General features: G+C 40.7%; 1 protein-coding gene across 1 annotated transcript; it reads left to right on the forward strand.

Moving 5' to 3' along the window:
• Positions 1-3,459: 3,459 nt before the first annotated feature.
• CXCR4 (C-X-C motif chemokine receptor 4) lies at positions 3,460-6,816 on the forward strand. The gene is made up of 2 exons (XM_031058246.1): positions 3,460-3,747; positions 5,218-6,816. The coding sequence occupies exons 1-2, from the start codon at positions 3,709-3,711 to the stop codon at positions 6,277-6,279; spliced, it is 1,101 nt and encodes a 366-aa protein (XP_030914106.1). The 5' UTR covers positions 3,460-3,708; the 3' UTR covers positions 6,280-6,816.
• Positions 6,817-11,036: the final 4,220 nt, after the last annotated feature.

An 11,036-nucleotide genomic window follows, 5' to 3' on the forward strand; every position in this document is an offset into this window, starting at 1 on the left:
TTGGAGACCCATTTGTCATTAAGTCAATCCCGTGTATTGTAATAAACTTCTGAGTTTTATCAGGAAACCGCTTTTCATCTAAATCCACAGCATCAGTTCCCTGGAATACCTTTTAGAATAGAAAAATCCACTACTCAAAGTTGATGTCTTGCAACTCTTGAGCACATTTTCTGTTAATTTTTCAGATTACACTCTACTGTCAGAAGCCTTCCAGTACAGGAATTGACATGCACAGAGAAAATCAGTGAATATTTGAAAATTATCCACTTCCCATAGTATAGTACGGTCATTTCAGCCATATTGCTGGTTATATGTTTTTATTACACAATCTTCTACATGTCCTGAAAGTATAGCTCCATTAATGCTACGAAAATAACAAACAGTTTATTAATACACCACTGTAATACATAGTGGTGTTCATATATTCCATAATCTAAGGATCTTACCTCCTTTGTATTAGGTGTTGCCCACAGGAAATGGCCCATCGAAGTTTTATTAGCTAAAAGTTTACTTTGTTAAAGACATTTGTGAAGCCTTCAGATTAAGCAAATCATTTAACATAGGTTTGTGGTTAAATAAAATGTAATTTATTTTTCTACTCCTGTGGATGCTGAATCGACAGAGTATTTTTACCATTAGAAAGGTTTGTTAGTAACTACTTTGCTCTTACATGACCATCACTTATGTCTCTTTTTAGAAGAAAATAGTTAATGATTAACAACCTGAGGAATTGTACTCTTAGTCTAACAGTGTAAGAACATGTGGGAGTTTGACTCTTGGAAAGGTGTGTTTTCAATAGTAAAAACATGGATTATATGGGGTAGGAAGGGTCTGATTTTCACAGTAATTCTGTGACCAGGAAAACATGTAATGCAAAACATAAGCTTGGAAATTGCTATTTGCTAGCTCTGTCTCAAGAAGATTTGTAACTGACGCAGAAACAGAATTACAGGCTCTGCAGAAACAGCTCCCCTCTTTTATCACTTTGGAAATCATTAACTTGCCCTGGATGGTCCTCTGTGCAACAAAGGAAGTTTTCACATGGATTTTCTGATAGGGGAAACAAAAGAGATCATAGATAACAAAGTAGCAGTGTGAATGACAGTTTTAGAGGACCTTCCTCCAAACAAGCCTCAGTAACATCTCATCAGATCGGTATCATCCCCAAATTTCCTTTCACTCAGCACTACCATGCTTCAGGGCTAATCCAGTGAACCATTCCTCAGTTCCAAATTTCTTAGGCTATCTATGAACACAACTGAGTGATTGTCTCGTATCCCACTAATTAACATAATCCATTTCTACGTCAGATATTTTGCTGTTACAGGTCTATCGGTACAGTAAAATGGAGCTGTGGGAACATTTGTCTGCTTGGGCTAAAACTACACTCACAGTTCTGCACATTCCTCTCCGCATGTCAATGCACTCCATGCTATCCACTCCAATGAAGAGCAACTCTCAAACTTGTCAAACACACACTCACATACTTATACATTATATTATAGTATCATTATATATCTTTTGCTCATCTGCAACCATTGCCACAACTCACCTGCACTATGAGAATATTTTAATGTCCTGTACTGCACACTTAGAGAAGGAGCAATGTTTAATCATCTATGCCCCTCCAAGATGAGAATACTTCTCAAAAAAACACATCTGTCACCCATATGAATTTCTGGAAAGGTAGAAATCATTTTTCCCCTAAATCTCACCTCCCCTGTGTGCAGTTCTGTGTCCTGATTAGTTTTGTAGAACCTGTTCAATATGTGTATTTCTGAAAATGTGGTTCACAGGTTTGCATGTTTAGCAGGCTGGAGAGCCTTCCCAGCACCATATCCCTGCTGAAAACTGCATGGCAATTGATGGTGCTATGAGCTGGGCATCCCCCTTAAGTGAAAGAGTGAAAGATGATTATTTAGACATGATCCTACTCATTTGTACACAAAAATCCCTCATCTGCTCATTTATCTGCCTGGACATCTAATGTTGCGCTGCACATTCTGTGATGATTTGGGGAATGTGTTTTCCTATTTGCATGTCTAAAATGTAGAGAATGTATCACAGATTTTATGGAAAATAAGGAATGAATAGCAATAATTACAATTTTGTCACATTTGTTCTTAAAGAAGATTTATGGCATCATAAGCTTAGGGTTAGTATTCTTTTTGTGGAATTCTAGTGTGGTATCCCTCAGATTTTTCTGGATATAAACATAAAGTAGATACTGAATTTTCTGAAGACTGCTAATTCCTCAATTATAATCAATTACAGTTTGCTTTTAATGCAACTTGTATGTGATATTCCAGACCTGCTAAACAAAATATGAATTACTATCAAATTACAGTGCAGTGAAAGTACACAATCACATTATAGGTCATATCTTACATACCATGTTTTTAAAGATAAACATTATTTGGTTATTAATCATAACCAAATTCTTACTCACTGTAGGGTGTGAGAAAGAGTTCTAGAGCTGTTAGAGGAAGAGTAAGATAGTAACTCTTGTCAAATACTTGAAGATAATATTTGCATTTGAAACTGGTGTTTTAACTAGCTCGCATGTAAACTGATGATAGGGGCATTTCAGAACAAAACTTTGGTCAAACTTTCACTTTTATCATCTCTTGAGGCTACCAGGGTAATTTGAGAACATTTTATTACATAAAGAATATTCTCCCCCTTCTTCTTTCCACTACAAAAATCAAATGTAAAGAGTAAATCTATATAACTATATGAAAAGGAAATCAATTATTCTGTTTTGTTTGTCTCTATATTTGGGTAGATTTTCTCTTGCAAACCAATCCTATGATTGCTACGTATATTCTACATATATAATTTCAGGGTTTGGGGGTTTATTTGATGTGGGGTTTCGGGTTTTTGGGTTTTGGTGGTTTTGTGTATGTATGGGATGTTTTGGTTTGGTTTAGTTTGGCGGGGGGGTTGGGGGGGCGTTGTTGTTGTTTTTTTGTTTGTTTGGGGTGTTTGTTTGTTTGTTTGTGCTTTTTTTTTTTTCTTTTTTATATTATCCAGCTACATGAAACGGATCATCACCCGACTTCTGACCCAAACCCACAGGTGCCAGAGGTGCTCACAGGGCAACCTGCAACCCACTCACATTGCAGCCCTTGAAAAGTTTGTAGATCCTCTCATCCCCCAATAGGGACCAGCCCTTGCTTCCTGCCTCCCCTCAGCAGGCGGGAAGAGACAACTTTGAGGACAGAGTTGCCAGAATTTTGAATGGCATACAGGACCTCTGCTCTTCCTCCTCCACACGGCTCCTGGACCAATGACTTCATTCGGAGCCCGCCTGGGGTACCCATGGCAACCCAGGGCTCTTCAACACACTTCAAAGAATGTTCTTGAGGGGAAATTCAAAAGCCCGCTTGTATGAACACATCAATCAGAAAGGGGCAAATGCCCCCGTGAGGAACGTGGCCCCCGCGGGCGCGCCGGGCAAGTGCAATTCCCATGCCCGGGGCGGCAGACAAAGAGCGGCCCGAGGCGCCCGCCCGGAGCCCGAGATCGCGGCGGCATCGCCGGGGAGGAGCCAGACCCGGCTGCCCCGGGGGCGGGGGACAGCTTGGGACCGTATAAAAGGCGCGTCCCGCCAGAAGAGCCCGGCGTGTTTGGAGCAGCGGCGAGTGGTGTCACTGTGGGAGGCGCGGCTGCGACAGCGGCAACAGCCTGAGAGCGCGGAGCCGTCCGATGGCTCTGAGCATGGACAGCAGCCTCGACAGCCTGGATCTAAGTGCCGGGAGCGCGGGCGGCTGCCCATGTGCGCGCTGTTTGCAAACAAAGGTGCCCTCGGCGGAGGCTGCGGGCGGCGGGGTCGGGGCAGCGGAGGGGTCCGCGGGCGCGAACGGGCAGGGCTCCCCTCCTTCTCTGGGGGGACCTTTGTGGACTGAAAAACGCCGGCAGAGCAATTAGCGCTGCGGGAATGGTGAGAGGGGAAGAGGCGAGGAAGTTTGGAGCGGTCTGACTCCAGGGCACGGTATCCCTTTGCCCCGGTGCGCGCCCAGACCTGGGGCTGCCGGCGGGACGGGGAGCGGCGGCGGCGCCCGGCCGTCCCGCCCGCTCCTCGAGCGAAACGAGGCGGCAACCCGCTCTTACGGGGGCAGCTCCTCTGCCTTGGTTTGGAGAGCGGTTAGGAGCAAAAAGGAGATCTCTGCCAAGTTCCAACTTTAGGGCCGCAATTAATGCCCGCGTGGAGCCGGTGCCTCCGCGTGTGAAGCGCTGCGGGTCTCTCGGGCGTGCCCTGCGCGGAGCTCGGGGGTCCGTGGGACACAGGGCATGACGGCAAAAAATCAGAAAACCTGAGGAATTGCACATAGCCAGATGGCACTCTCCCGCCAGCTTTGCTTTTAGCGCCGTGGCCAAAACCGTTGGTGGTTTCCTGACGCGCTTTCATGCCCTCACCAAATTTCGCTTCCTTTTTCCACCGCTATGCTTGGTCCGTCTGGCTGCAGTCCCGCGCCGGCCGCGCTCACCCCCGGCCCCGCAACCGCAGAGGGTGGGGAACAAAGGGAGGGAACGTGGACCATCGTGGTGACCCTTCACGGGCTTTGAGTTCCCCTGATTAAGGTCACCTCTCGCCTTCTTTCTCTCTTTCTTTATGGGCTTTGGGGTTTTTTTCCTTGTCTGAGTGTGTGGAGCTGTCAATTGCTTCTCAGCAGGGAATTCTTGCTATTATTTATCCTTTATTACATCAGCCGAGGGTACCTTCTCTATTTCTCCTTGACCCCATCCCCTTAATGAGGAGGGACTCTCTGGAGCAGCAGCATTTCTAAGTAATTTTTTATAGCCCTCTATTGTAGAAGTTAAATGTGATAGGTCATGCTCTGTGTGGACAGACCTCTTGCATCTGGCACTTTCTGGTCTCTCCCATTTGTAGTGTCCATCTGATAAGAGCACTGAAGTGTCCATAGCCAACGTTATTTCTGGGAGTAGCCGTTATCCTTCTTTGCTCCTGCATGCCCTGCCTTTAGCAAGATCTTACTCCTCAGAGAAAGACAAAGAAAATTTTTAAAGTTATTCTTATTTGCTGTGTATTTTATGTATGTGTATGTAAACATTGTATTTTCCCATCTGGTTTTCAAAACGTTTGCCCATTTGTGACAGTGGAGACTGTTCAAGCAACCCTTCACATATTGTCATATAGAATAAGTTCTTGCAGAGAAGCTAACATCTAATTTACTTTTCTTCCTTTTTTTTTAGCTGTCCTCTGGGTTATTAATTGAACTTTCTGAAAATGGCACAGATGAGATTGGTTCGGGTGACTATGGAGACTATGAAGAGCCATGCTATCAACATGAGAATGCCGATTTCAACCGGATCTTCTTGCCAACAATCTACTCCATCATCTTCCTAACTGGAATAATTGGCAATGGATTGGTTACTATTGTTATGGGCTACCAGAAGAAGCAAAGAAGCATGACTGATAAATACAGGCTGCACCTCTCTGTGGCTGACCTCCTTTTTGTCATCACCTTGCCATTCTGGTCTGTGGATGCAGCCATAGGCTGGTACTTCGGGAATCTTCTGTGCAAGGCTGTTCATGTCATTTACACAGTCAACCTCTATAGCAGTGTCTTGATTTTGGCCTTCATAAGTTTAGATCGTTACCTGGCAATAGTCCATGCCACCAACAGCCAGCGCCCACGAAAGCTCTTGGCTGAGAAGGTGGTGTATGTAGGCGTGTGGCTGCCAGCTGTGCTTCTGACAGTGCCCGATTTAATCTTCGCCAGTACCAGTCAAGTCGAAGGAAAGTATCTCTGTGATCGCGTGTACCCTCATGAAAACTGGCTGATCTCATTCAGATTCCAGCATATCTTGGTAGGACTTGTCTTGCCTGGTCTAATAATCCTGACTTGCTACTGTATTATCATATCCAAGCTGTCACACTCCAAAGGCCACCAGAAGCGCAAAGCCTTGAAGACCACGGTTATCCTTATCCTCGCCTTCTTTGCCTGCTGGCTGCCATATTACATTGGCATCAGCATCGACACCTTCATCTTGCTGGGAGTCATCAGACACCGCTGCAGCTTGGACACCATACTGCACAAATGGATCTCCATTACAGAAGCTCTGGCATTCTTCCACTGCTGCCTGAATCCAATTCTGTACGCCTTCTTGGGTGCCAAGTTCAAAACATCAGCTCAAAATGCCTTGACATCAGTTAGCAGAGGATCAAGCCTCAAGATTCTTTCAAAAGGCAAACGTGCAGGACATTCTTCTGTTTCTACAGAGTCGGAGTCTTCGAGTTTCCATTCCAGCTAACGCTGCTCCTTGCCATCATTTTATAAAGAGACACTTTAAAGCTGTGCAAGATTTCAGACAAATAAGACTGACCATAATGTACAGATTTATTTACAGCTGGAATTTTATATTGTTTCTTTTAGTCTCTGTGAAGTTTAATTGACTTATTTATATAAAAAACCTTTCGTATTGACGACAAACTGTCTAGGCAGGTCCTGTGGACAAGTGGTTGGTTCACAAAAGTTTTAGTGACTGTATGTATAGATATGTGAACTAAACACTTTGGATTGTAGCAAAGTGACTGTTAAAAGTTTAGAAAATATTTCTCTGTTGTTTATATGTAAATGTTTTTGGTGTTGCTGTTATTCTTAAAAGTTTGCCTGGATATTTTTACCTTACTACAAGATGTTTGGTTTACAATAGCTTAACTCTGCTGTAGAAATGGCACTTATAACCAAAGCCTCCTGTTACATGCTAGGGTTTTTCCCTCCATTCTCAGTAATTGATGGTTTGCAAAATTTTCTGTTCAAGGTAAAATAAAAGTATATGAAAAAAAGTTATTTTGAGTGGTATTTTCATTTCTGGTTGAATTTTTCTCAGTGCTTTTATTTACAATTCTAAATACACAATAATGTCTTAGAAAATTGCAGGTCTTGTGAAAAGGAGGAAAATGAGTTTCAGTACATACTTATTATTCAGTTGACACCTCTGAGTTCCATGTCATATTTTTTTCACTGGAATACATTTGCTCCAGTTAATATTATGTTTAGAATTACTTAAATTGTCACTTAGAGAACTTATTGAGGCAAAATATCTACAAATGAAAACCAATGTATTTAGGCAATTGCTAAAGTTTACAGCCTCAGGAGTCAAACTCAGATTACTGCAAGTGCCTAACCTTTATGCCCTGTGTACAAAGTCAATCATACATTTCTTCTGCCTTTGTTGTGGTTCTAAATTTAGTTCCACAAGTTAATACTAATCAAATGTAGCTGAATCAAAGCCATTTCTAACTAGAAATGTATCTGTTCTGAGGGAGGTAAGTGGTTTTCCTCTATGGAGCTTTCCCTATCTGTCTACATCCAGATTTTCTTAAAGTAATGTTAAAATCTTCACATTCCTTTTAAAAACACAGAATGTGTGCCAATTCTTTAAAATATTTTTAGTAGGAATCAGCCAGACTATAGGATTACCAATAATTAGTGCTGAAATCTCAATTGTCTGGTTAGTCATGTCTTCACATTAGTAGAGTGCATTCAGAAGTAATGGATACCCAAGAGAACAGAGCCACTGAGAGTATTTGTACTTAGATTAACAAAACAAACAAAACTGTTAATTACATATAAAAAACATTCAAAACAACCTAGAAGTCAAAAAAAGCAAAAAAAATTTAAATCTACTACTCAGACAGAACTGAAACAGGCAACATAGATATTGCAGGGGTATTACCTAATTTTTCACAGGCACAGCACCCTAGTGATTTTGTGGAGCCAGTACCACTATGCTAAACTATACATTAAATTCCATATTTCATATTAGATATTTTCATAAATACATGACCTTTCTGTTTTCAACTTCCCTTCTCTCCAGTGAGGAGGCTGCAACCTTGGCTGCATCCTGCACTCCTTCCCTTGCAATGACAGTAGTAATCATCTGATTCTGTGTTGAGCTGATTCAGTGCTGAACAAGCACAAAACCTGGCAGAAAATAAGTAATTTTCCAGCGATTTAGTGAATTGAATGTGTTCTATGAAGAATCCAACAAGTACTACTAAAGTGCAAGATTTTGTAACCTGAAGCCAGGCAAAGGGAGAGAAAAGAGATAAAATGAAAAAGACACAGATTTCCTCCCCCACTTTTAGCAACTAAACTTCTAGATCAGTTAACTCTAATGTGTGTTTTCACTCAACATAAATTAACAGCAGAAAACGTGCATTCTCAAGAAACAAAAGGTCTCACTTTGATCAAGTTGTTCCTCCTAAACAGGGCTAAGAAATGAGGAAAACATGGTATAGGAGCAGAACTCCTTAAATGGTTTATTTTTGTTGTTCATTTGTGTGTTTTCTTAGTTTAGTGAGGGTTTCCCTGTGAAGAATTTGCTGTTCTAAATGGTTCTGATTTTCACCCCAGCCCAATCAATCACTGTGATTTAATTGCACTTATAAAATACTTACAGGCTATCAACACGCTGCTGCTTATTTGTTGAGGAAATGTTTAGAGCCCCCAGCATTAACTTAGATTATTCCCATTATGCTTCAGTCAACCAACTGCTACCTCAAGCAGAGTTAACAGGAAAGAGGGTGAAAGAGAGAATAAACTCAGCAGTCATGTTACTGCCAAAGACCACTAAAAGGACACTAAACAAACAACAGAAAGAATTTGTGGAGAAAATTAATTAGCAAAATTTAAAAAAACTTAAACCCATGCCCCAGAGGGATGATTTTTATAAAACTGCCATTGTTCTCAGTAGAATTAATGAACCTATGGACAGAAGACTGTCTTGAAAAGGAGTGGCAAGTTCTTTGGGGTTTTGCTTCAGCAAGAAAAATGAGTCAAAAGCCACATGTATTTATTCCTAAATAACTTCATATGTCTATAAATATTAATATAATATATATTTGTACTGTTTACAGAGCAAATATTTGCAAATTGGATGATGTTGTCATGAAACATAGCAAGAAATTATGAATCCAGTTCTGTCTTTTTACCTATGAGTAAGTCAGAGAAAATAAGGCAAATTTCTCTTAAATCCACTGAGCTATTCCAAATATATCATGTTGGTAAAAAATATTAATTTGTTCCATTTCAAAACAAAATCACCTTTAGGCCGATTTTTTGTTGAGGCTGTGACATCTAGATCTTTGTGAAGCAAAAGTGGTCCCAGTAAATGCATTTCTCAAAGTGTAAATTCAGCAACAAAGGCGAATGAACCTAATTTTGTGATTTATACGCTGGACAAGTCCACACAGACCAAGAATTTGCCAAAGTTTTCGAAGGGGCTTTCCAAGTCTTTTTTCAAATTACTCCTCTCTAGCATACAGAATAATCATGACATTCTTCAAGATATACACAATGCATACTCTCAGCACTTACTTGAAGTCATAAAATAATAGCTGTGTCCAAGTAATTTTAAATATGCAACTCAAGACACAGAACAGAGAACAAATGTGAGTTTGGTTACAAATCAGTTGAGAATTGGTTGAGTATTGGTTACAAACCAGTTTAAAATGTTATGTGGTAGTTTAAAAGATTTATAATGTATTTACAAAAACTTTTTCCACTGAATTCAGGCACTAAATATTTTGCTATGATTTTTGCAATGTGCCAACAGCAGTGCTGGACTAAAACATGGATACTCACCTAATACTGTAATGCACACATTTTGAGTGCCTGAGATTAGTTAGAAATCCTTTGGATCATGCAAGGCTAAACCAAGAATGGAACATGTACCCAAACTTACTTTGGCTTCTTTTGAAATGTTGTTTGGGTGTAAAGTCAAAACACTTAAAGGAGTGGAGTAAAATGCCACTATAACCCATTATTTGTGTGGTAATCCATTATTTGTAGGCGTGTTTCTACTCTCTCTGATCAGGTGGTACCCAGCCCACACTAGAGGAGCATGTGAAAAGCTGAGGGGTGTAATGAGGCTGCCCCAGCAAATGTACACTGAGGGCAATGAGCAGGGGGCGTCACTTGCTGCTTTCTTGGCCAGTTTTATGACACAATCATTATACAGGGGCTTGAACTTCTATGCATATACATAAATCAAAACAAAATCACCATGAAAATAAAAAGGAAGTGGCAGTAATAACATGGAGCCATTCATGCAAGTGAATGGTTTATCTTGCAATGGCTGTGCTCTAGTTGGACAATGTACAAAGTGACCACCTCTAGATGTTTAGTTGAAAAGGCCATTTTTTACATTGTTTGGGAAAGGAAACAGCATGACGAGGAAGTACTTCCTTGATCCAGGCATGCCTCCAAAATCCCCTAACAATGGAGTATTCTCATATTCTCATAGTGCTGAAACTTAGGAAACACTTAAGCAGATAGAGCCCCAGCGGTTTTTGCTCAAAGGATGCCACTCCCTCACTTTATGTTTTGAAAGAGCTATACAGACTCCTTTTCACAGCCATAAATCACGTGCCAATTGAAATTACATGAGCACTGGGGTTATTGCTTATAAAGAAGGCATAGATTTCTTAAAATCCTTTCTCTTTAGGTAACAATTTTTCTGTCATTCTTTTAATTTTCTCTGAAAATCTTTCATCTTCTACAGGGTGAAGTTTGAAGAGAATGTTTTAATAACAATTCTCTTACTATCTTCCCACCATTCTAGTTCTATCAGGACATACCATAAAACAATGCTATTCTTATTGGTTTTGAAAACATACTTTACTAGAAGCTGATTATAAATGTACTTTGTGTTTGCTTATTTATAAATATGTAACATAAATATATCTACTGGTATGTAACGATATAGATTACCAAACACCATTTTCAGTTGCTGATACAAGTGATCCTGGATCCAGCACAGCTACCACTGAGGAGTCAGGGTTCATTACACATGTAGCAGGTATTGATTAAAACTACTATTTTTTTGGAAGGACAGATGGCTTCAGTGACAAACTCCAACTGAATTCAGAGACAGCAGGGTACCTAAAGAAATATGCTTCCTAAAGTGTACAGCCTTGCAGCCCAAATCAATTACAAATGAAGATTACAAGTTGCTGATTTCACTTGCAGTCAGAGATGTACATGAAGCTAAATCTTTCAGTA

The sequence above is a fragment of the Geospiza fortis genome, unplaced genomic scaffold (genome assembly GCF_000277835.1).
Source record: "Geospiza fortis unplaced genomic scaffold, GeoFor_1.0 scaffold112, whole genome shotgun sequence".
Classification (NCBI taxonomy): domain Eukaryota; kingdom Metazoa; phylum Chordata; class Aves; order Passeriformes; family Thraupidae; genus Geospiza; species Geospiza fortis.

Bases quoted from the DNA above. Each gene is read 5' to 3' on its own strand.
- CXCR4 (XM_031058246.1), top strand. From the start codon at position 3,709: ATGGCTCTGAGCATGGACAGCAGCCTCGACAGCCTGGAT. The intron at 3,748-5,217 runs CTAAGTGCCGGG...CTTTTTTTTTAG, and splicing joins GCAGCCTCGACAGCCTGGAT to CTGTCCTCTGGGTTATTAAT.